Genomic DNA, 26,609 nt, shown 5'->3' with positions numbered 1-26,609 from the left:
GTACAAGGAAAGGTCTATCCTTTTCTCTAAAAATATGTTTGTGAGTTGATTGTAACTTTTCCTGTATGCAGTATTTAACTCATTAAGGGACACCTCTGTATAATTTGCTCTATCTAAGATGGTCAACATCTTAGTATTGTATGTGAAAGAATCCATAATTACCACCCCTCCCCCTTTATCAGGTTGCAATACTTGGTAGACTGTCATGTTCACTCTTATTCATGTTGAAATGAGTCTGAGCTGACCTGTGTTTACTTTTGTTTAAATTATACAGATCAGGTTCACACAAGTTTTCATATGTTACAAGTTTCGAGTGTAGAGGGGGGGGGGGTTGTAGGCAGAACTAATTTTAAAAATATTGTCTTCACTACCATTAACTTGTGGAGTAGTACCATATAAGAAATTCAAGTTCAACTTGCTTAAATAAAGTTTATGGTATATCATTGTATCTATATCACTGAATTTTCTAGTGGGTACAAAACTCCTTCCTTAGAAAGTAAGTCAGCTAGAATTTCATTAATACACGAAGTGGAGTAATTATACACTGAAAAATCTTTCTGGTGGTTAAGAGCCACTGTGTAAGTGTTTGTTCCCTGTTCAAAATCCATAGTTACTTGAATACATTAATTAGTACAAAAGTCATCAACATTAGCATTGTCGGCAGAAAGGCCCACCGAAAGAGCTAAGCCCTCCAGTTTCTGTTCTTTTGCCTGGCTCCCTGAAAACCCTGGGGTTGAAACCCTGCTTGGGGTTGCTGGCTATTGTAGTGACACTTGTTTGATTCTGTCATTCCTCCTGAGTTCTGGATATTCTTTATCATAATTTAAGGTTACATGATCAGATTCTTCGAACCTACATTCATTATTGTCCATTACTTCCAGAGGATATGGTGGATGATTTCTACTTTCCGCACGTGGATCTTTAAACTTTCTATAAGAACCAGGAGGTTTTGGGTAGGCTGTACCATTAGCGTAGTCTTCAAATCTCATGCTGTTATATTCATGGTCATCATGAATAGCTGCATCCAAAGTTGCAAGGTCTTTAAATAAAAATTCTAGTTCACTATTATTGTGCTTAATAAGGAGCTCTAGTAATTCAAGCCCACATTTGTCAAAAAGGTAAACTAAGTCACAGTACACAGAGTCATGCTACAAGCCTGTAGGAAAATGCCAGACTCTTAAACCTTTGGGAACCACTTTAAGCCTTCTGCATTCCTTTAGGTAGGCATTTTCCAATTGTAGTTTCTTGCAGCGTGATAACTTAAGGTCAAAATCAGTGAGCTTACCTTCCAAAGAAGGAGCTTTGTGTACGGTGCTTCTGTTGAGTGAAACTCTGTTCTGTAACCACTCCTCAAGCTGAGGAATATTTTTGTTAAAGGCTTGTTTATGTCTGTTCACTCTTACTGAGTTCTGAAAGCTCCTGTTTTCAGATACTCTTGCTTCCGACATGTGCAAACAAGTTGTACCCTCCTGTCCCAGCTCTGCGTCTTGAAGTAAGCCGGAATCAAGACATGGGGGGTATTGTTGAAATTCGTTGGTTGCTCGCTAGCCTCCCTATGCGAGTTCAAATGCTCAAGAACATTAGTGCTCCTGTTGAGTCCCACATGTCGGTACAAACAGTCCATCCATTGAGTTAGTTGCAAAATTGGAGCCGTAAGATGACCGGTGTCCATTTCAGTTCCTTCTTGCCCTTGGTCAACAGTTGGTGTGCCAGGGAACTCCATGCTGCCAGAAGCCATGAAACAAACTGAAGAAATGAAAAAAAAGCCAAACCAAATAAAATAAAGAAAAATACTGGCAGGCAGTGATGACCACGAATATAACAGCATGAAATTTGAACACTATAGGATTTATACAAGTATAGACCAGCATTTTAACCTTGTCTGATGAAGTTAACACAGGTTTAACAAAAGCGCACACACATTTATTTATTTATGTTTTTATCCAACATTAAATTCTTGTTTTTAATACTATACTGGTGTCCAGTGCATTTTGGGACTCTGCCTGCCATTATTTTTCTTTATTTTATTTGGTTTGTTTGGCCTTTTTTAATTTCTTTTGAATGCAAAGAAATACATAGTCATTCTCTTTGGTAAAAACAATGTCCCTTAACACTATCAAATTAACAATACCCTATGTACCTACAAAGTGGTAAGAGATCTGGGATCACAAGTTGATTGCGACCTTAACGTTGACCACCATGGCTCTACATGAGTAGCAAAGGAGGTTATAACCCCTCTGTACTCGTCACTAATCAGGACCATAATGGAGTACAACACCCACTTCAGCACATACAGTACAAAGCACCTGCAGCAATTGGAGAGACCTCAGAAGTTTCTAACTAAGAAGATCAAGGGACACCAGCATATGCCTTACACAGACCAACTAAAGTCCCTGTCACTATACTCTGTATCGTATAGACTTCTTAGCGGAGACATATGTGTGTCTTACAGAGCAATTTCTGACCCAAAACTAATGAATTTCAGTCAAACAGGACTAGAGCTACGCGTTCTAGGAACCTAAATACAGTCTGCAATTTGAATAGGGCATGTTGGAGGAACGGATTTGTATCCCAGTGACTGCTGCATCTTTGGAACAGGCTGCCAAGTCATGTGAAACAGAGCACCTCTATGACACTGTTGACAAGGAACCTGGACGAGTTGATGGGGCACTGTAAATTCTTAGCAGGGATAGCGCCCACAGTCCTCCTGGACATTGGGAGTGATTACTAAATACAATCCTGGGTATTGACTAGAGTATTTATGGTATTACATTGGGATAAATCGTCTAGGCTTGAAATGACCAGGTCGATAGCCTAGTAACCGCCTATGATCCTAAAACTAAAGCATTAGACTGTCAGTTGCATTATGAAATTTTGTTGCCTTTCTGTAAGTAGCGTTTGAAAATTACTTTGCACATGTTTTCAATCTCCTAGATTGGTAGCTTTATCTAGCAGCACTTTTTTATTCTTTAACAGAAAAAAAAGGGTAGAGCCACATCTTGTACTGAATCACGCAACTGATCATTTACAACTTTGTTTATTATGTCTGTATCATAATGAAGCATAGGAACATTTTTGCAGTACGTTTCATGTACAGAGTAAGTACCAAATACTCTGCTAATGTCATTATTCCTGCTAGTAAGTGGAAAAGTTACTGTTAAGAGTTCGTTCTATTGCCAAATGAAGATCTCTATTAGCAATAAGGCAGTTAATTTCACTGTGGTTTCATGTTTATGTTAACATAAATCAAAATGATGCTAGGAGTGTGATAGGGCTGCCTAGTCCTTGAGCCTTTCTGAGAAGTATTGTGATCGTCATGCAGCAATACAAGTTTAAATTTTTATTTCTTATGCTGAAACTTATTTTTCACAAACTGCAATTATGCTAATATTTAAGCATTTTGTTAATGAAGTTAGTAGGGTACAAAGTAATATTTGGCTATATAAGCTAGATGAGTGACATAGATGTTTAAAAAGAATATCTGAAAGGATTGTAGAAGACATCCCTCCAGTGGCTGAGTCTTATCCCTGCTGCAGAGATAAAGGTGGAGATTACTGATAAGATATTCCCATCTGGAGAGAAGAACCTCCACTACCATACCAGATAGAACAGGGCAGAACATAGGTTTATAAAGGGACAAAGAAGCTTGTTTATGAAAGTTATAGAGAACCAAAAACAGGTTATAAAAAATACTGTACTGATAATTCTTAATATCTTACATGCAAACTAGCATTTTTATCTTTCAGGATGAGCTTATATTAGGGATAAGTTGTAACCATTTTAAAGTAAGAAAAATCGCTTGAAAAAATCAGTAGTGAATATGTGGCCTTGGTTTAAAACTCCCTGGGTGGTAGGTAAACATTTTTCAAAACACATTTTTTTTCTAGTCTGAATCTTATTAGAAATGTGGTTATACCATTTTAAATAATTAGTACAGTAAAATCAGAGTGTGGAGGAAATGCTGCTGTTCCATTGGTATAGCCTAGGACATTTTTTTTAATCTGACTCCTCTGGTTACAGACTAATCCTGAAGTTGCATTTTGTAGCTAGTTTATGGACTGGTTAATCTGTTCAACTGAATGGTCGTCTAATGCACTACAGTGGTATGCAGCATTTAGCATTGTTACCTCAGGTAAGTCAGTTTATCCCGCGGTGGTGCAGTGGTAGTATTGTTGCCTCACAGCAAGAGGTTCTCCCGTTCGATTCTCGGCTGGAGTGCGGGGAGTGCCTTCTGTGTGGAGTCTGCATGTCCTCCCCACGGTTGGGTGGGCATTCGAAAGACATGCGTAAATGGGCGTGCCTTAGTTGAAGGTTGAACGTTGAACTGGCACCTCGGTGTTCGTGAAAATCTACTGCCAGTTAGCAGACCGGAGTTCCGCTGAGGCGACCCCTAACTAGGAAAAGCCTCAGGTAAGTCGGTTTGTTCCTGATTGGGTTGCCTTCTTTGTGAATGGTTTGTCCCCGTGGTTTGCTTTGACGTCTGCTATTTCTTCCCACATCTCAAAGGGCACACTGAGAGATAATTTGTGGATCCTTCAGCTTGCCTGCAAGTGTTTTCTTCTTGTGATGGGGTGGTGGTTTGCCTTATACCATTACTTCTGGGCTACATTCTGCTGCCTTCTGCAAAATAGATAATGGAGAATTAATGTTTTTCTTTCTAAAACTCTTCAGCCGTTGTTAGCAGGTAGCTGGATTTCCAAACTCATTTTTTCTATGAATTTGTAACCATCTTCATAACCATGTTACGTTGTTATCCATTCTCAAATCTTGCCACTCAAAAAAATACTTTTATATGTATATTTTCCCTGGTATCAGATAAACTTAAAGCTGGATGCACACCAGTATTAACTGGAACTAAAGATCTTTTGCTCATTCCATTAGTTTCTACCGCCAGATATCTTTGAAACAGACCTTGATTTATTAGCCTTTGCTGCTCTCTCCATGGTTCCTTTAAGTACAGGTTATCAAAAATCAGTTTATTAACCAGTTAATTTCATTAAGAAGTCTGCCATCCAGAATTTATCTCCGAAGGTCTATTTACCAGATTCTGAAATTCTCCAATAAACAAAGTTTACTGTTGAAGTTGAAGGTAAGGTTGAACGCCTACAAAATCCTGAATTCTTCAGTCTTCTGTCATCTATAATGTACTTCATTAAAAACTACCATATCCAGTCACACCAATGTAGATAGTGTCCACTTGCATCCCTGACATCCTGAGAATATGCACTGGCTACCTTTTAGTATGGCATGGGAAGTGGGATGAAGCAGCTGATTGACAGCTATCTTGTGCTGGGGATTGAGGATGAGGGAAAAATTCCAACTCCTGGGTGACCTCAGCTGAATCTGAGGTTTAACACAGGGTGGCAACATTGTTCACAACTTCATTAGTCACTTCCACAACTAGGATAATTGACTGACCACCAAAATGACTACTGCTAGGTTGTGTGTTCACTCTCCCCACCAGATACCTTACTACCTGGGCCTAACAGAGTACCACTGAAGTCCACTTCCTGAGGACTCGGGGCAAAGCAAGGAGAAGGTTCATGACTGGGGTACCTGAAAAGGAGCATTTGCGGGATTCTGAGACAGCCAAGTGCAGAAGCCAGGGGAAACAGCCTGAGACTTTTTGGAAAAATATTAATGAAGCATGGCTTGGCTTTGCAGTTAAAGGTATTTTATTGCCTGCCTTACATCAAAATGGATGAAAATAATCATGTTACTTGTTGAAACTGTTAGCCATTAAAAATACACACACAGACACTCAGAAAATTGTGAAATGCATGCATATTTCAGTGCCTTTTTTCAGGGGGGGGGGGCTTTGCCATTACAGCCCCAATGTGGGGGGCTGCACTCCCACACTCCTGCTACTTGTGTATACTAACTTCAACATTGCTGTAGCTCAGAGAAATGAGACTACTACAAGATACTGCAGTTTCAAAGTTAGTATATTTACCAACTAATCACATTTAGGTTTTGCGGTTCCAAAGATTGAACTTAATGTGTTCAGACTTAAGCGGCCACCCTTGACAGCCCACTAGCTTAGTTTTCAGAAGAAAAAACAATGCAGAAAAGTGCAGTATATGCCAAACCAAGAAAAAAATATATACGCGCAGGTATTTAATTTGTTAAATGCTTTTGTCTTAAACTAAGACTTCAGCAGAACATATAACCACAAGAATCTCACCTAAATTAAATACATTAATACATCACATTATAACTTGCACAAGTATTCCATTAAAGTAAAACCAAAATAAAAAAGTCCCTTAGATTGAGTATTAAACGAAATATTAAAAACATATGTAAATTAATATTGTAATTTCATCCGTGTTGTAAACTGTTATATTTTAAAACATAGTGGATGTGACTTTTGTTTAACAGAGTTCCTGTTACTTCCTCAAAGAGGTGTTCTTTCGAACGCCTCTACTTCGAACTTGAAATTGCAAAATTTGAAAACATTGAACATCCACATAAGCGATTTCTTTCCCTGGGAAAGAAATTGCTTAGCCATCCTTGTCAGTTTGTCATTTTCCCCTCTGTAGTGCGATCTTGGAGTTGGTATATTTAGTTAGGAGGGCGAAGCCCCCCACTTTGTAGTGTTTGTGGTTATTTGTTGGTGTTTGTAGGGAAATAAATCACTTATGTGAAGGTTCGATATTTTGAAAGTTTGTGGTTTTAGGGTCGATGAAGAGGCATTTGATGGAACGTCTCTTCGAGGAAATAATGTAGATCTGTTTAACCATGGGGCTCCATCAGCATGGAGCCTCAATTGCCTACTAAATTCTCTAACCTCTAGCCGTTCCTTCTAAGAACTACCTCTAAGTTTAACATTCACTTTCTCAAGAACATTAAAAACAAATTTATGCACATTAAACTCTCTTACATGTTTAGCCAAGGCATTTTTAACTTTGTTTTTATTTATATCATTTATATGCTGGTAAAGTCTCTTCAAAGAATGTTCCATTTTTCCTAACATAGAAAGTATCACAATTTTTACAGTTAGCCAGGTGCACTACTACTCTAGTATTACATTTAAAATACTAACCATAATTGTTCGGAACTGTTTGGTTCCTTTTATCTGAAGTAATTTTTAACATTGATCTAGTGGCTCCACTGTCTACTAAAATGAGATTTTCTTTGAATTTATTTCCATCTTAACGTACGGTCCATTTTGATCTATTGGCAGTAGAGCATTAAGATTTACTTCTATGTTATTTCCTTGACCTAGTCAGTATGGGGCTTCCTGACTCCTTCCAATATGAGAAGGTGGTGGGGGATAAAACTGCATTATTATAATTTGGTTGCCATTCAGTCCAAGTATCTTGGACTCTCTACATTTGTCTGTGTGGGTATTCTGCTCTCCAATGTCCTGCCTCTCCACAATTGAAGCAAGATGTGTTAGATGAAGCCGGAGGGGCACTGCCAGCTCGTTGCCAACCACTTGCACCTTGTTCCTCTCGTCCAGCACTTTTACTAAATCCACAAGCAATTCCTGTACCCCTTCCCCTGCTTCTGCCTCAACCCCTTGGGTTTTCCAGCTGCCTGATTTGTAAAGTTAACAGCTTATCCTCAGTATCCTTTCTCCATTTTTCCTGATATTCTGTACAGTGATTTGCAGCATTTAAGACTTTTTAAGTCCTTCCCTTGCCAGTCTATAAGCACTTGCTTTATTTGATTTTGTACAAGGGCTTGCAGACCCTACACAAAAGCTGCTACAATAGCTGGCTTAGTTTGCTCTTCTGGGTCTGGTATTCCTAAATATCTAGCAAATACTGTTTTAAGGTGACTCATATAGTCTGAAGGGGCTTCCCCTTTATTTTGTTTGCTTGCCTGTATTTTAGACCAGTCAGTCCTAACTTGACACGTCTGTAATTTTGTTGAACAATGCTATCCGTTTATCTGTTAATGCATTCCCTGTGAGAGTAAAATCTGTTCTCAGCCTTCTCCTGTAACTGCTTCCTTATTTCATCTGAAGTAACTATCCTAAGCAGCTGATTTAAATCTGTCAAAGTGGGGTTGTAACATTCTGTTATAGTTTTAATTCGTTTCTAAATTTTAATGGATCGTCCTTAATATTTGGAAAACTTTTAGACATAGTATGCAAATCAGCAGGGGTCCAGGGATGATGAACAAGTTCTCTGTTATTACCCCCTAAAATTTCCCTGAGAGGCCCCAAAGATCCACCCCAGAGGTTATGATCTCCTGTTGTACCCTTTCATGTTGAGCGTGTATGATGAGATACAGGAGTATCAAATACTAATGGCCCTTTTGGGGAAGTATAAGCTATCTGAGAAGGATAGGAAGAAGACCCCCCCCCCCCCACTGCAGATGCCTGTTCATAAGATGAAGATTGAACAGGGTTACTAGTCTGAGATGTACCAGTATCATGCAGACTGGGTGTCTAATGGACAGTGGACTGAAAGGTAGGGGTCTGAGAAACAACAGCATCTTGTACAGGAAGTACCCATACCTGCGCATATGAGGGTGGGGATGCAGTAACTACTGGAGGATTATCATCCTCTTCAGAAGTTTCTGCTTTTTGGTCATCCTCAGTTTGTTCCAGACCTGCTAAGATAGGATAAAGGGATCCCTTTTTACTGGTTTGTACTGCCTTTTTAACCCCTCTTACCTGTTGCAACAATTTTATTAGCATCCAGCAACCCTGTTAATGCTGACTCTCTCCCTTTTAAGTGCTTCACTGTATGACTAATAAAATCCTGTCATTTGCTCCCAATTTACTTTGCTTTTCTTTTCTTCCAAAATACCTTTCAATGTCATCACTTTAGTTTTATCATAAGTTCCAGTACCCCACTAGAACAATTCTTAGTAAGATGAAACCAGTCATGCAAATACTTACAACTTTCTTTCCCATAGTTAAAATACATAAAATATGCAGGTGTTCCCTTTTCAGGGATTTGTTCTTGCGTGCATATCTTTGCTCCCATTTTTCTTAATTTATAAATAAATAAAATAAAAAAAATGTTAGGCTTACCTTACAAATCTTGGATCCTGACAGTTCCGAGGACGGAAAATAGCTGTAGTATTCTGCACACCATACAGGGAGGGAAATCTGTTGGTGTGCAACAACAGAGGAGAGGTTTTGATCAGCCTTTTTCCCACAGCACCCCCTTGCTTTCATCCCAGCACGAGCTCAAAAGTTACAGCTCCAGCATTGCGATCGGGATAACGTGATGGATAGGTACTATGCCCAGAACTGACCACTCTTTGGGACCCTCTGAGGGTACTTCCACACAATCACACTTGCGTCCCAGAGTTCTATGGGCTGATGAATTTATTTTAACAATGCATATTTCTACGTCCCATCATGCTGTAAGCTCATGAACTTGTTTTTAACAGTTTATAGTCTCTGTCCCACTCATGCTGTAAGCTCATGAACTTGTTTCAACTTTATCTTTTTTTCTTTTTTTTTCTGTCTTTCATTCATACATTGACAGAGTAAAATGTCTCTCATACCTCTTCTTTTGATCCTGAGGATACCACCCTCGACATAAGGCGCCTCCCTGTATTAGTTTGTCCTTTACTGTATGTGCACTTGCATTTACTATTCTCATTTGCTGTGGGGTCCTCCTACTATTATTTGTATACCTTACAAACAACTCAATCAAAAAAAAGTGTCATTCACTTATTCTATATTTTGCTAAAATTGTCTAAAAGAGAAAAACACAAACCAGTTCTTTTCCCTTACAAAACAATTCCCTTGCCAAGGCTAGCATGTTTGCACACCCTGAATAGTTGCGCAACTGAGTCTCTGACTATTCCATACAAACAGTGTCGAATTCACAGAAAATCTGTGATGGGCCCTATTCCAGAACTGCCTTGCAGTAATACCTAGATCCAGAGAGCGGCACTAAAATGTTAAAGTAGAAAATAAATAACATTAAGAATTTACTTTATATGCCTTCAGTCAGGAACAACACTTCAGGATGTGCAAACAAATTTATATTTATAGCACTGGGAGACCATCTTCATAGCAGTTGCAAAGTCCGTCTCTCTGAACAGAGAAAAACTTCATCTTTTATACACTTTTTTATCAAATCAGCCATGCAGATTTTTACGTTTACAATAACTGTAGCAAATCAATGACTTTAAAAATGTTCTCATCCCTTGTGATTCTCGCCTTGGACTTCACATGAACACCTTCCTTGACATGACCCACCTGCTTCAAGGGGTCTTGTTTTTTGACGTTGGATGGTTCAAGCCTTTCCTAGCAACAACACTCCTAGCCTGGAGGAATCAGGATAACAAATTCCTTTTACAATAGTTCATGTGCCTCTAACATGGCTTTTTTCCTATAACACTTACCTTTCCTTGTTACATATTAAAAGAATGCAGTTAAAACACAGCAGTAACTTCAGCTTATCAAGCTGTATTTTTCCACAGCCCCGCATACAAATTATATTTCTTTTAACAATACTTCTTCTTTTAACAATCATATTATGGAATCATTAATAACCCGCACTGGTAGTGCTGCAGTAGCGTTGTCGCCTCACAGTAAGACGCTGTCCGGTTCGATTCTCAGCTAGAGCATCTTCTGCGTGGAGACATGCGTGAATGGGCGTACCTTCATTGAAGGTTGTGCGTCAGGGCTGGTAACTCAGCACACAAAAATCAACTACTAATCATTAGCGGATCGGAGTTCCGCTGTGGCGACCCCTAACCGGGAAAAGCTGAAAGACACAATTATGGAATCATTAATGAAACTGGAATTAATATACATTTTAATAAGCTGATCTTGTCCCATAACAGATTCCCTTCACAAGCTCAAAGTTTTAGAGCTTCGAGCTGCAAATGGTTGAGACCATAAGATCAACATTTTGAAACTTTGAATGTTTTGAATGGAGAGTACCGTACAGCGAGGAATGAGAAATTTACCATTTTCCTCACTGTAGTACGATCTCAGAGTTGATATATTTAGCAAGGGGTGTGAGGAGTGCAGGGGAGCTTTGTCCCCCTGCAAAAACGTAAAAAAAAAAAAATTTTTTAATTTATTTATTTATTTTTTCAATTTTGAAGTTTCAAAACTTTGATCTTATGGTCTCGACCATTTGCAGTTCAAGTTTTGGAACTTCGAGCTTTTAAGTAGATCCAGTTACATTATATTGGGAGGAAAAGTTTATTCTTAATTCCTTATTTGCTGGAACGTATATTGTTTTCTTGATGACATTTGCATATTTTGGACAAACACTATGGCAAAGCTTCAAAAATTTTTGGGTTATGTTAATACAACTATGGATTTTTTTTAAAATTGACACACAATGTTCAGGGATAGGATGCAATACTTAGATGTTGAAATTAGTAAGAATTTTGTGAATAAGAGATTTCTAGCTAATAAATGTCAAACTCACCTATTCCAATAATTTTTTTTAATACTTTAATAGCAGTCACCCAAGTGCCCAAAAAAGAGGGCTTATTAAGGGTAAAATGGTAAGGATGACACATATGATATGGGGGGGGGTGAGTATTTTTGATCAAAATGGAAAAACTGGAAGGAGTGCTCCAGGCAAGGGGTTATCTAAGTAAAATGATTAGTGAGTTATACAGTGAAGTATAGAAAAGGATTGCCCCCCCCCCCCCCGAGACAAATAAATGAATAGAGTTAATAGAACCAGTGAAGGAAATTTAGGTGGTCTTTACCAATATGCTTGGTTTCCTATAGGATCGGTAATGTTATCAAAAATTGTGACAACAGTTTATTCAGATGATTTGAAAGAAAAATTGTGTGTGAGATGTAGTTTTACATATAGAAGAGGAAGAAAAGAATTTTAAAGACTTACTGGAAGATACAAAGTCATTCAGTGTTGATATTCATTCTAGAGCAGATGGTACATTTGTTGGTCATGTGTAAAAAATGCTACTTTATGGTTAAAATTAACCAAATAATATTGAGGAATTATGGTGATTGACTTAAAGGGTTATTCATTGTAATACCAGAGCAGTAGTGTACTTGGCTAAAATTGTGATGCTTTCTATATCAGAAAACGGGAACGCTCTTTGAAAGAGAGAGTTTACGAACATATAAATGATGCAAGTAAAACTAAAGTTAAAAATTTTTGCCTAAATGTGTGGAGGAGTTTAATTTGCATCATTTTGTTTTTTTATGTTCTTGAGAAAGTGAATGTTAACCCTAGAGATGGTTTGTGGAAAGAATGGCTAGAGGTTAGAGAATTAAGTTGGCAATTGAGGCGCCATGCTGATGAACCCCCATGGCTAAACAAAGTCACATCCCTTAACTGTGTTTCATTTTATTAAAGGTGGTGGTTTCACTTTAATGGAATAATGGTACAAGTTATGTGATGTATTTAGTGTATTTAAGTGAAGTGAGTTTCTTGTGGTTATATGTTCTTTTTTTTTTTTTTCAAAACAATGGTTATATGTTCTGATGACATCTTAGTTTAAGACAAAAGTGCTTAATGAATTAAATATACCTGCAATTGTACTTTGAGTTGAGTATATATATATTTTTTTGCTTGATTGGTTCTCAGATTTTATGGCTCTGTACTGGACTGATCACATCATTTGTTTTTTTTTGTCTAACCATTTATAACTAAAAAAATATAAAGAGTTTTTACCAGTAGCTTTTCTTGCTACATTAAGGTTAATTTTGTATGTAGAAATCACTTACTATTTCAGCAAGTTTTAGTTCATAAATGGTGGTAGTTATTTTTTTGATTCCTTATGTTTGAAAATGTAACTCAAGAATCACAAACAATGAAACTGCTGATATTTGGGAGATGGGCAAGAAGAAACACAAATACAGGACAGCATTCTATTATTTCCGGCCACATTTATGCAAATATTTGGTAAAAAAACAAATGTTCAAGCAGGCGGTGTTAACTATTATGTGTAACAAACACTACTAGTGACACTGCCTTAAACTTTAATATCGACAGAAAACAGACTTATGTGGAGGCAAAAATCTAAGTGTTAATAAACTCTTATCTGTATTATATTAAAATTTAAATGCGAGTCTGGCATAGTTATGACTGTACAAAACCTATAGGCTAAAGGTTGGATGATGGCAAAAGAGAAGCCACTGTGGTACCAGTTGTCAGTAGTCATTTGTTCCCTACCGTTCACTCATAATGTGTTGTAGATGTTAACCACTATAGTGGAGGCTTTACAGGAAAGGGAATGCAATTTGTTCATTTATCTAACAACCAACGTCTAGTGGCCCATTTAATGGACTTGCTAGTAGTGGCCCTTTAATTTTGTCCAGGTTGTATGCCCAGTGGATCAACATACATTGAAAGAGGTCCTCCTTTGTTTGGGCATAAACTGTTGTGTACATTGTGAGAGTGCTGAACATTCTTCAGTGACAGTTTTTCTTGCATGCACAGAGGGCTCAGAAAATTAATCTTTGCAGCTGGTGAGGTCCAAGTTGTCACTATATGGGGTCCAATTTCAGTGGAAGCACTGATCTTCATATTTCTCTTGGGCTCTCAAAGAGGATACTGTCTTCACAGTGTTTGCATTCCTGTCAAAGAAGGTGTAACAGTGGGATTTAATCATCCCATTTTGGACTTTGTTGGATTTTGCAATTGTCACTGACACGAGTTCAGGATGACAGACAAGTTTCACTCCTTCGCTAATCCTTTTCATTTGAAGTGATAATTACTTTGGTTGTGGGAAAATGTTACTATCAAAGGCTACTACTTGGGGGAGTGAATAATGATCATTGCATATTTTTGTGCCATGGCCATTTAGTCATTGGTTCACGCCTTCATCAATCTTTATTGCTTGGATCCTGATTCCAGAAATCAGGCTTGTTTCAGCATTTCAGTAGTTCAAAACTCCGCATTCTGAGCCCTTAGCATTTCTTTAGCTCTGATTTCTTAGGAGGCTTGATTTTACCTTCTGGGAATCCTTCCACTTGGTGCTCACTGTAGAGGGTCTTTAAAGTCAGGTATAACAGACATGTACTCACTATATTATTTACTGTGGAAGAAAGCCTTCTGCACTGGGTAACTGTTAACCTCCACCATTCCCTTACATTTTGGCAACCTTTCCATCCATCATTGGGTGATGGATTTTTCTTTAAGTCAGGTTAATAAATGCTATATTCTTATTTGTGTGTGTACCCGTCAGCTTTTCTGGTCTCAGCACATGAAAGTCAATCTTAGGAGAGCAAAGGTCGACTGTGCCATCCTAGCCTTATGCTGAGTGGAGGTGTATGCATGGAACCCCTCAGTATGGAAACATGGAATTTGTTTTATGCTCTAGGTTGCTTCAGTCTGGGATTATTTTTCTGCAGTGGTGTTTCCTGTAAGTCCATCTGTCCGTAATATCATGATTTTCATAGAACTTGACCAAAGTTTAACACCTCTGGATTAGGGTCTTGCAACTCCCCTGCCACCTGGTGACAATTGTGTCCCAGGAGGAAGCGCAGTAGAACATGCCTGGGAACCACCATTGATTTTTGCAGGAGAAAAGCTTGGTCTGTTAAATGCTTGCTTCCCTATGCATGTGGGCTACAAAATCCAGGATGGACATCCATCGGCTTTTTGTGAGAGAAATCCGTTTCCTTCTTCAATGACCTCTCTTAATCCCTGCTCAACTTCGCCAACTGATGATTCCCAGTCTCTAGCACTTGGGAACAATCTCAGCATGCGCCCCTGTCCCTGCTCTTAAGAGGGGAGCAGACCATGCTTGGTTACTCCTTTCCTCCACCATTTACCTGTTCTAACAGGAGACAAGCTGCTAAACAAAGTTAGGTTGCCTGAGTCTCAATCAAGGCTTTATTCCTCTGCATTGTCTGAGCTATCTGACCCTTCAGTATGAGAGACTAAGAAATTTTATTATTCAGAGTTGGCAACAGAAGAGGAAATCCCAGCATTTATCCACTGCAGAGAACATTTTTGCAGATCAGCGATTAGGATAAGTGCATAAGTTATCTTTTGGAGTTTTATTTTCTCCTTTATTTTTATTTTTAGTTTTATTTTTAGTTTATTTTTTATATTTAATAGGGCAAACATGTCTGCCTTCAAGTGGCCTGGGAGCACCATCTAGCTAAATGACTTGCTCAGCTCTTAGTAAGCAGTTGGAGACTGAGTATAAATAATCCAGGACTGTAGGATGAAGCTTGTTAGCAGTTCATACTTTTACTCTTCTGTGCTAAACTGCCAGACACTTGTTGGTGTAGAACATCCTGCTGTGGGCTTAAGGGATTGAATGCTTGCTGTCACAGATTGAACCAGCTTCTGAGAACTTGAATTTTTCTAAGAACATTTGATCTGGCAAGTTAATATAGCTGCTGTTTTCCATACTACCTCAGTTAACATTTTGTGCACTGTATGCATGACTGAGATTGTGTTTACAAACCTGAAAATCTTTTATGTTGTCAAATACTTGTCATAGGGCAAGTCTGCCTGTTTAAGGCACAATATGTTAACTATGATAGTTCTCTTAAGTGTGCTGGTAAGTCCTAAGCAAAATGTAATGTTTTTTCACCTGTGTAACCACCTTCTTCTTCTTCTTTCGGCTTTTCCCGGTTAGGGGTCACCACAGCGGAACACCTGTCCGCTCATGATTGGCAGTGGAGTTGTACGGTGTCGAGTTGCCAGCCTGGCGCCCAACCTTTCACAGAAGGCACACACATGCAGTCACACCTAGGGCCAATTTAGAGTGTCCAATCCACCTACAAGCATGTCTTTGGGATGTGGGAGGAAACCGGAGCACCCGGAGGAAACCCATGCGACCACAGGGAGGACATGCAGACTCCGCACAGAAGGCAACCCAGCCAAGGATTGAACCAGGGAACCTCTTGCTGTGAGGTGATAACGCTAACCGCTGCATCACCGTGGCCGCCCTTTTTCACCTGTGTAACCACATGGTGAAATATGCATACATAAATGCAGACCAGTATATTTAGTGTTTTTAGTAAGGTATAGGTTCATAGATAGTTACTAGGCATGCAGTCCAGAAAATCATTGAGGAGCTGAGATAAATGTTTCTCTTGCCTTAGAGCACTGTCTGGTTAAGTAATTTGGTTAGAGACTCTCAGCAAGCAAGTGGAAGCTGAGGGAATTAAATTCTCGAATACAGAAAGCAGCTCATTAATTTAATCATATGATGATGTCAATTTTCATTCTTTCCTTAACTGTTGGGTTCGGATCTGGTCCTCGGATCCGACTCAGACATTACTTTAGCTTGTGGCCACCAAAAAGCTCTCAAACTCCTCCCTTGCCCATAATGCACCAACCCCTAATATACCCCAGATCGTTTGCCTCTTTTGCAAATAAGACGTGGTTGCCTTCAGCTCTCGAGCAGTTTAAAAAAAAAAGTCTTCTAAATGTAATTTAATTACTATATATATATATATATATATATATATATATATATATACACACACACACACACACACACACACACACACACACACACACACACACACACACTATCCTCCCTTTCTTATACTAAGTGTAATTGTCTTACAATTGTTGGTACTTATTGTTTTCCTTTTCTTCTACATATTTTTATGTACTTTTAGTACTGTTGTTGGGGTTGCTTTTCTTTCCCTTCATATCTAAAAAAAGTGATTTTCTTCTATTTTTCTATAAATATACATTCTTCAGAATGCCAGAAAAAGGCCCTTTAGGTTTTAAAAAATGTCAAAAGAGTGGGCATAAGTTGCCGTTATCAAACACGCATTCTTCATGCATATAAGTTTTGGGCCCAGATCATGACAAATTTGATTGCCAGATATATCAGAAATTTAATCCAAGGGCAATCACTGATCGAAATTAGTTAATATTAGAAGGGTCACTCCCCACATCTTTTTTGAAGTCAGTGCTGGAGCTCAACCCTCCAAATCTTAATCTAAGGAGAATTGTTCCAAATCTAAGCCATCAGGTTTGTCAACTCCTTCATCCTTGGAGCTGCCTAAGAAGAAGCACAAATCAGATTCAAAGATGACTACTACAGTTTCAGTCCCAGAGAAGATATTCTCTTCGGAGACGAGAGCTTTGGGTCCGACAGCCATACCTCGGACTAGGTTCTCTCCTACATTTTGACCTAGTACCTTCCAGAGTTCCCTGTCCTTTTCTGGAACTCCATTCCAACTACTCATCCTTGGCTTCATCTCGATCTTTCAGCAGTCTAACTGAAGCTGATGTGGACAAGATGATGCAATATCTCTTTGCACAGATTCAGAAGGGAGTTCTTTTGGCTCCTACCCCTTAAGGTCAGCAAGCCGATCCTTCTACCATTCCACCTTGTACAGCTCCTTTTCTGATGTGACTGGTCATTTCAGAGCCCCTGGGTTTGAGCCTTCTAGGTTCATCTGGTTCTGATCTGAAGCGCCCCTGTCAGATCTGAGGTGTTGGAGTTGACTGTGACATTTTTGGAGCTGTCTCTGCTCCTCGGAACCGCAACATTGGACAGGTGAGTTCCGACTCCCACCTCTGGTAGATTGCCCTTGGTCCAGAGGGAGTCAGTGGTCAAAAGCCTGGCGTCTTAGCTCCATTGTCTTTTTTTCTGTCTGGAGCATTTAGCCTTTGAGGTAGTGAAGAGAGTATTTTCTGCTCTGGCAGGATGGATGGATCCTACCCCCTTGGATCTTCCCTCTGGATCCCAGCTGTCTCTGCATCTTGAGCCACATCATTCTACCCCACAGGGACAGAGACAGCAGGGGTTTGCAATCTCTTCTGATACTTCACCAGATCATCCCATCAAGGAAGTTCCTAGGAGGAGGAAGTGCAAGAGGAGACACTTGGACTTCCCTCAGGAGTCAGTCACCAAGGATGCTGATTTCAATGAAGGAGAAAGGTCCCCAAGATCACCTTCTGAAGGCGCTTCATTTGGAGACATTCTTGATACCCTTAAGCAGAGAGGTCTTCCGATAATCCTTCTCCAGAGGAATATGTATTCCTGGAAGCCTTTGGAGCTGGCCTGTCTACCTCCTTGTTTACACTGCCGCCTATGAGCTCACTGACTTCATCTCTAGGTGGACGTGGAAGGACCCTGACTGAGATGAGACAATCTCCAAGAGACCAGATCAGATTTTGACTCCACCCATAGGTAAGGAATTCTGGAGTAAGGGGGTGCCCGTAGAAGGTGTGGTCATGGTAGTGGCCAGTAAGAAGGAACTTACTAAGCAGAGCTCCTCTGTCCATCCCCCTAACAGGGAGTCTAGGGCATTGGACAGATTTGGGAAGCATGTTTATGCTTAAGCATCCTTTGCCCTTAGCTCTCTGAACTACCTGACACATTTTACAAGATTAGAAAGGGACTTGATTAAGGAACTGTCAAAATTCCTTTATGAGACCACTACTGCTGAGACTCAAACTTCTGTGGCTTGACATTTGGCAGCCATTCTTACATTTCTGATTTATTTGTGAGGTTGATCTCTCATGCAGCTGAAGGTACTTCAAGAGCTACGGCTTCAGGCATTTCCATTAGGAGGCATTCCTGGATGCACTTGTGATTTTGCGGAACCCTTCAAATTCTCGTTCATTAATGCACCTTTTGAAGGCAGTTCGCTGTTTAGCCCAAAAGTGAAGGACACATTCTCCAGGTGTGAAAAGGAAGGAAAAACCCTCTCTACTGTGGGCATATGTTTTTCAACCCCCTCAAAAAACCTTCTGTAGGAATCAATAAGGTAGTCAAAAGACATGGTTCAGAAAGTCCCAGGGTCCTTCCCAAGATCCACATGGAGGCAGTTCGCCCAGGGGCAGAGGGGAGAAATTGAATAGAAGACACCACCCACACAGCAGAGAGGGTCCGCAGAATCAAGGGTCTAGAGATTCTTTTTTTGATAGACCCTACTAGTGCTCCTGAAAGGAGGCCCGATTGTCACCCTGTGGAGGCAATTGGGGGTCATTTATCCCTGCACCAGAGAGCCTGGCTAGACATCACAAAAGACTTGTGGGTTGTTATTGTTTGTCTTTTGGCTTTTTCCCGGTAAGGGGTCGCCACAGTGGAACTCCGGTCCGCTAATGATTGGCAGTAAATTTTTACGAAACGCCGAGATGCCAGCTTGACGCCCAACCTTCAACAAAGGCATGCCCATTTACTCACCCATGTCTTTCGGATGCTACCCAACCATGGGGAGAACATGCAGACTCCACACAGAAGGCACTCCCATGCCACGCCGAGAACTGAACGGAAGAACCTCTTGCTGTGAGGTAACAATGCTACCGCTGTACCGCCGTGGAATCACAAGACTTGTGGGTGCAGAAGATTATTTCTAGAGGTTATATGATTCCCCTTTCTGTTCCACCTCCATCTGTATTGCAAAATTCTCGGTGTTCCACCCAATGAGATGAAAGTAGCAACACTAGACATACTAAAGCTGCTAGAAAAAGGAGTCATCCACGAAGTACCGCCAGATGAGATCGAGTCCGGAACTTACTCAAGATTCTTTTTAGTGACAAAACAGGGGATTGAAGACCAATTTTGGATCTCAGCAACTTGAACAAGTCAGTTCAACACACAGTTTCGGATAGTCGCAGTTCAGTCTGTTCTGCCCTTTTTGAGCAAGGTTAACTGGATGTTTTCTGTAGACTTTCAGGATGCATACTATCACAAAAATGAACAGACAACCCAGAAAGCATTTACGCTTCCAGCTGGGAACCAGTCAGTACCAGTTCAGAGCACTGCCCTTTGGCACACCCCAGCCCATAGGATGTTCACCAAATACATGGCAGTGGTAGCGGATCACATGAGACTACATGGATTCCAGCTATTTCCATACTTAGACGCCCGACCAAACATCTACTAAGAGAGAGAGGTCAGTTACTCCAGACTTGCTCTCATCTAGGGATAACCATAAGTTGCAAGAAGCCTTAGTTACAATTGACTCAAACAATGGAATTTGTAAGAGCGGTTTTCAACACGGTATCAGTGACAACTTCTCTTCCCCTTTCGAGTGAAAACTGTCAGATTCCGGGATCAGGAAAGTAATTTGCAGTACTAAGATTTCAGCCTGGTTGATTCTGCAAGCTTTGGGGTCAATGTCAGCAGCCATAATTGTAGTTCCTCTAGCTAGATTTCTTATGAGAATTCTTCAGTGGATGCTAGCAAAGTAGTGGTCAATTCTTTGTCAACATACGCCAGCACAAATAAGAATTACTCAAGCATGCAAGAAGATACCTTTGGTGGTGGAGTTGATCAGATCAGGTTCTGCAAGGCCATTTTTTTCATCTTCTCTCAGCCCAAGGCTATAGTGACCACAGACACTTCCCGAACTGGGGGGGGGGGACTTCCTGGAGAAAACAGTTAAAGGCACTTGGTCCCCCGAAGGGGCCACTATGCATATATGTGTCTTAGAGATGAGAGCAGTGCTCTTAGAGTTGCAGGCATTCCAAGACTCTTTCTTTTGTGACAGTTGTGGTGCAGACAGACAGCATGTCAGAGAACCAGGTTTTACCCCTTATGTCAAGAAGCCCACAGTGGGCATTCTCTTGCAACTGCTTTCGCAATGCTCATTCCGGGGAACTCCAGCATGATAGACAATATGAGAAGCTCCATTATACTACCTCAGAAGTGGTCTCTCAACAGAAAAATGACAGATGTGATTTCCTATCAATGGGGCCATCTTGCTGCAGTCATTTTGCATCTCCCGTAAACAAGTACAGCAGCTTCTTTGCCCTGATCCCTCCACCGGGGGAATCACCAAGAGATGTTCTTCACGATTGCCCCCCCAGTCTTCTCCACGCTACCCTCCAACCCCCCCTAATTCCCAAATTCCTGCAGCATGCTGCCCAGTTGAAGAGCAGCGTCATCCTCATTGCACCTTACCGGCCTTGACAGATTTGGTTCCCCTTCCTTTGGCCTCATCTGTTTTACCCACCTTGAATTCCAGATCCAGTTCCAGAACTCCTGTCTCATCCAACAGACATGACTCATCCAGATATCTCAAACCTCAAGCCAACAACGTGATTTCTCTAATTCCTTTAATAGCCAGACAACCAATGCTCTCTTCCCCTGTCCGTCACGTACTTTCATCTTCCCATAAGGCTTCTACAAAAACTTTACAGATGTTAATGGAAAAGGTTCATTATTTGGACACAACAGAAACACATTGACCTCTTCTCAGCTCCTGTACTGAACGTTCTAGAATTTTTGGCAACAGTTTTTAATGAGGGAGCGAGCTGCTCAACAATTAGAGTTCAGTTAGCAGAAATCTCTAATTTTCATATTGGATTTCAGGATTGTTCATTGGGCCACCTGTAAGTTTTGTAAAGCCTTTTTGAGAGCCACCCTCCTGCTGAGTCCTCCGTGTAAAGATCCTGCTCCACCATGAGATTTAAATTTGGTACTGCAGGCCTTAATTCATTCCCCCTTTGAACCAGCAGCTAAATGTGATCTTAAATTCCTGACCTGGAAAACTATCTTTCTGGTAGCATTTACCTCTGCAAGAAGAATTTCAAGGATTGTCCTCTAAACCTCCCTGCTTGATTTTTCATAAGGGTATAACATTACGCACTGATGCTTTTTTCCTTTCTAAGGTGGTGTCAGGATCCAGTATTAAGTAGTCCATTAATCTGCCTGTCGTATTTCCTAAATTTTCAAACAAATGGGAATATATGTTACATTTATTGGATGTTCACAGACAATTGTTTTTACATAGAACGGAAGATATTAGAAAGACAGATCAATTATTTGTGTCCTTTGCAGATTCCAAATTGGGAAAATCAGTTGCACAGGTAACTTTAGCCAGAAGGCGGACAGATTGCATATAATTTATCTACAGCAAATTGGGTTACCCTTATTAAAACCTGTAAGAACCCATTCAGCTAGATCTCTGGCAACGTCTTCAGCGCTCCTCAATACGACTTCTGTGGACAACATATGTGAAGCTACAACTTGGGCAAATCCTCATACCTTTATTACTCAGTACAAACTAGGTTTGGTTTTGAGGGGAAGGGGCAGTCTTGTTCAACTGTTCTCTGGAATATCATTTTGTAGAGTCCACCCAGGAATTTAGGTAGCTGGGGATTCTTTCCCAACAGTTGAGGATAGAATGAAAATTGACACCATCAGATAAAGTTATGTACTTGTCATAACATTCCATCTGTGTTGTCCATTTTCATTCTTCCTCCGCTCCCTTTCTACCAATCCCCAACCCTTTTCACAATTGATTTCTGGAAGAATGAGAGATAAGGACACCACTGTCCTTCAAGTTGAGTTGCAGATATGGCTTATTGTGTTAGGAATTTTATAGTAGTTCATCCTACTTTGTCAAGCAGCAAACAAGATCTGAGGTATGTTAGGGATTTGTGCATTATGGGTAAGGGAGGAGCTCAAGAGCTTTTTGGTGGCCACAAGCTTAAGTAATGTCTGAGTCGGATCTGAAAGAAAATGGACAACACAGATGGAACTTTATGGTAAGTACATAACTTTTATTGTGCTGCCAGACTATAGAGGTGTAAATATTTCATTATGTATCAGTGATTTTTTTTAGAGGAAATATGTTCACATATTTTAAATATCATTTTAGATGCCACCTGCTGCATCAGCCCCAGTTGCCCCACCACCAGCCCAAGAAGAACCCAGCTCTCCCATTAGTCTTGTACTAAGGTTAAGGTAAGCATTTACACCGATTTTAGACCCTTTTTAACTGGAGTTTTCTTTAATTATGGATTTGTTTCCTCCACACTTTGAGCACTGTTTAGAACTAGGAGCACTTAGGAAATCTGCTTAGTCTGAGAGTTTTCCTCCATTTTGCACCAATATTTTCCTCCACTTTGCACCAATATTAATGTTTCTGTTTTTGTCTCATTAAATCAGGCACTTTTTTATTTGATAAGTCTAACAAAAAATGTGCATTTAAATCAATTTGTAAATAAATGAATTTAGTAGTCATCCTGAGTGTATATCTGTAAATAAGTAAATTTGTGGCAGTTCAGTCATAAAAAATAAAATAGGCTTTGTTTTGTTGGGATGGGACTGATTATTTTCTTCAGGATGGATCTTCTCTCACCACCAATCAGATTTCTCTCGCTTCCTTGGATCCTGTACCTATTCCTCCAGTGGGTCTGAGCTCTGATCCCATTAGTGCCATTCCACAGGGACAGCCAGTATCAACTAGGGTCCGGACAGTTTCCATACAGGAAATTCTCCTCTCTTTGAATACCTTCCTAAAGCATAACACTGAGGAGATTCCTCACAAGAGAATGTGCAAAAAGAGGCACATAAATTCCCCTGTAGAATCTCTCTGAGAATACTGACTTTAAGTAAGGGAAAGAGTCCCCCAGATCTCCACCAGATGATGTCTCTGTTGGAGATATCCTAGAGATACTTAAGCAAAAGGGTGGATGTTCTTCAGATACCCCCTGCCCAGATGAGTCAGAATTTCTGGATACTTTGTTTTGGCCCATCTATGTCTTTGTTGACTCTCCAGGCTGATGAGCTTATCGATCTAGTCTCTTACCGGACATGGAAGGAACCAGATTCTGTTGAACCAATTCCCTGATGCTCAGATAAAATTTTGGCACTGCCAAAAGACAAACCCCAGTGGTGCAGAGAGCCCCTGTTGATGCTATGGTTGTGGCAGCAGCCGCAAAAAAGGAGCTTGCCGAACAAAGCTCCTCTGTCCATCTCTGTAATGGAGAGTCGAGGGCATTGGACAGCTTTGGGAAGCATGTATTTGCTTCAGCGGCCTTTGCTTTGAGGTCCCTGAATTGTTTAGCAGACTTTAAGAAGGCTACAGAGGGATTTGACTAAGGAACTCTCCAAATCCCTCTGAGTCCATGTCTGTGGAGGACTGTAAGAGATCATCTTCAAAACTGGCCACTGTATCCATTTTCAATGCATCCATGAAGTTAATATCCCATACTGCAGAGGGTACTTCACGGGCTGCTGGTTCAGGCAATACTTTTAGTGGACCGTGCCTGGATTCAAGTCTTCTTTCATCAGTGCTGCTTTTGAGTCTTCTTTCATCAGTGTTGCTTTTGATGGAATCTCCTTGTTTGGTCCTTATGTGAAAGAGACATTTTCCCACAGTAAACAGGAAGGAACTACCCAGTCTGCTGTAGGGATTTGCTTTTCTCCCGCTCAACCATCTTTTTCCTGGAATCAGAGGGGACAAGAAAATGTGGTTCCATAAATTCCAGGGATCTTTCCAGGATTCTCATGGGGACAACTCTTCAGGGTGCAGTTGGGGGGGGGGTCCTTGTCCTTTCACCCAGAGACTTGGGTTCCTGCAACAAAAGATTCTTGGGTGCTAAGAATTATATGCAGAGGTTATTTCATGCAATTTTTCCATATTCCCAGAACCAAAAGAACCAATTTGTGAAGAAATCAAAGTTCTGAATGTTAACAGTTCAGTCCATCCTGTCCTTTTTGCTCAAGAATGATTGGATTTGCATAATCGATCTTTAGGACATGTACTGTCATGTCAAGATGAACAGACTATCCCGGTGATATCTGGGCTTTTGGCTGGGGGCAGGCACTTTCACTTCAGAGCTCTGCCTTTTGATATTGCTGGAATTTAGAGTGTTTCCATATTTAGACAACTGTGTCCTTAACCTCCCCAACCAGGCATCTGTTAGAACAGTCCAGGGGCTATTTGCTCCAACTTTGTCAAAGATTAGGCACTTCAGTTAACATCTCAAGACAAAACCTCAACCAGTACAGAGCCTAGAGTTTATTGGTGCCCAATTGAATACAGTAAGTCAGAGTGCCACTCTTCCTAAATATTTTGTGGATACAGTCAAGTTCCAGGTACAGCAAATTCTTGTTCATCCTGCTTCTCTAGCCAGACTTGTTCTCCAGGCTCTAGCTTCAATGACAGCAGCCATAACCTTAGTTCCTATGGCACTTTACTATATGTGTGTTCTCCAGTAGAGTCTAGCTGTTCAGTGGTCTGTTCTGCAATATCCTCAGTCCTTCACAATCAAGCTCACTCGAGTATGCAAAAATCATCTTTGTTGGTGGATTCAAGTCGGACAAGATTTAACTGGGACGTCTTTTTATTCTGCCTCTTCTCATGGCCGCAGTGACCATGGATACCTCCCAATTGGGGTACTGGGGAGGATTTTCTTGAGACAGATGGTCCAAGGCATGTGGTTCCCCCAAGAGACCAATTCACACATTAATGTCGTAGATATGAGAGTGGTTCTATTACCATTGCAGGCCTTTCAAGATGTTCTCCTTCTAGGGAGAAATGTGATACAAACTGACAATGTCTGTGGTCTGATACATCAACAAATAAGGGAAACCCAATCTTAGCCCCCTTTGTAGAGAAGCAATGAAAGTGTGGCAGTGGGCTATCCCCTCTAACCTCCTCCTTATGGCAGTGCATATTCCAGAGAAATCCAACGTATTAGCTAACAAACCCAGCAGGTCCATTTTAATGCATCACGAGTGGTCCCTCAAGCAAGCATTGGTGGATGAAATTTTTTATTATTGGGGCCAACCATTCTGTAAATTCTCTGCATCTCCCCACAACAAGTACAGCAGATATTTTGCTGTAATTCCTTGTCTGGGGGGTCACTGAGAGATGGTTTAGTCCATGTTTGGCCCTTCAGTCTCTTTATGCCTCTTCCCCTTTGCCTCTGATTCCAGAATTCTTACAGAAAACATGTCGGTTGAAAAACTCAGTTATCCTCATTGCCCCCTTCTGGCATTGCAAAATGTGATTCCCCTTTGGTCTCATCTTCGATATCTGCCATAGAAACTGGACCCCAGTCTAGACCTTCTCTCAAGGATAAAACATCCCAGTATTCCAGGCCTCAAACCCTCTGCATGGTTTCTCCAATTCCAGTAGTAGCTAGATAGCAGAGACTTTTTCTTCCCTGTTTCGACATATATGTTTATCTTCCTAGGAAGCTTCTACAAGGAAGATCTACAAAAGTAAATGGAAAAAATTTTCAATTTGGGCTCTTAAGAAGGAAATTGAGTATTTCACTGCCCCAGTTTCTTCAGTTCTAGAGTTCTTAACTTCTGTTTTTCATGAAGGTGCTAGTTTCTCCATAGTCAAAGTACAGTTAGCCATATTAAGTATTCATTCAGGAGAAAAAGCTTCCCCTTTAGCTTCTTACAAATCATGCAAGGCTGTTCTAAAAGGCATTTTCTTACTCAGTCCCCCAGTGAAAGATCTGTCTCCTCCTCGTGATTTGACAGTTGTGCTTCAGGGGTTGAAACAACCATTTGAACCTTCAACCAAAACTGAGTTAAAGTTTTTGTCTTGGAAGACAACATTTCTAGTAGCAATTACATCTACGAGAATAATTTCAGAACTGCAGGCTGTATCATCCAAATTCCCTTACATTGTTTTTCACAAAGACAGAGTTACCTTACAAACCAACCTGTCCTTGCCAAAAGTAGCCTCTGAATCGAATATTAATCAAACAATTCATTTGCCTATATTCTTCCCTAATTTTTCAAATAAGGGGGAGAGAGAGTACATGCTATTTCTTTTAGGTATACATAGACCACTATTGTTTTTATCTACACAGGCAAAGGATTTCAGGAAGTCGGAACTAGGGTTACCACCTGTCCCACTTTGCGAGGGACAATCCCTCTTTGGGCAGTTGTGTCCTGACCAAAAATATTAAAAATGGCAAATGTCCTGAGATTGTAGGACATAATTATGTCCCATATTTTATGTAATAGTTGCATAAAATAGTTATTTCTGTATCTAAATTACC

At 40.4% G+C, this 26,609-nt stretch overlaps 1 protein-coding gene across 1 annotated transcript in view; it reads left to right on the top strand.

Moving 5' to 3' along the window:
* Positions 1-26,609, top strand: part of LOC122798354 (serine/threonine-protein kinase OSR1-like) — a 2,305,884-nt gene that overhangs the window by 1,575,296 nt on the left and 703,979 nt on the right. The window contains exon 14 of the mRNA XM_044067206.1: positions 22,457-22,542. Coding sequence (XP_043923141.1) covers positions 22,457-22,542 — 86 coding nt within the window. The remainder of the gene's footprint in view (positions 1-22,456; positions 22,543-26,609) is intronic.

Source organism: Protopterus annectens, chromosome 3.part1, assembly GCF_019279795.1.
Source record: "Protopterus annectens isolate FY-2018-M chromosome 3.part1, PAN1.0, whole genome shotgun sequence".
NCBI lineage: Eukaryota > Metazoa > Chordata > Ceratodontiformes > Protopteridae > Protopterus > Protopterus annectens.
Note: the sequence above shows the minus strand (reverse complement) of the source record. Positions and strands in the feature narration are given on the sequence as shown.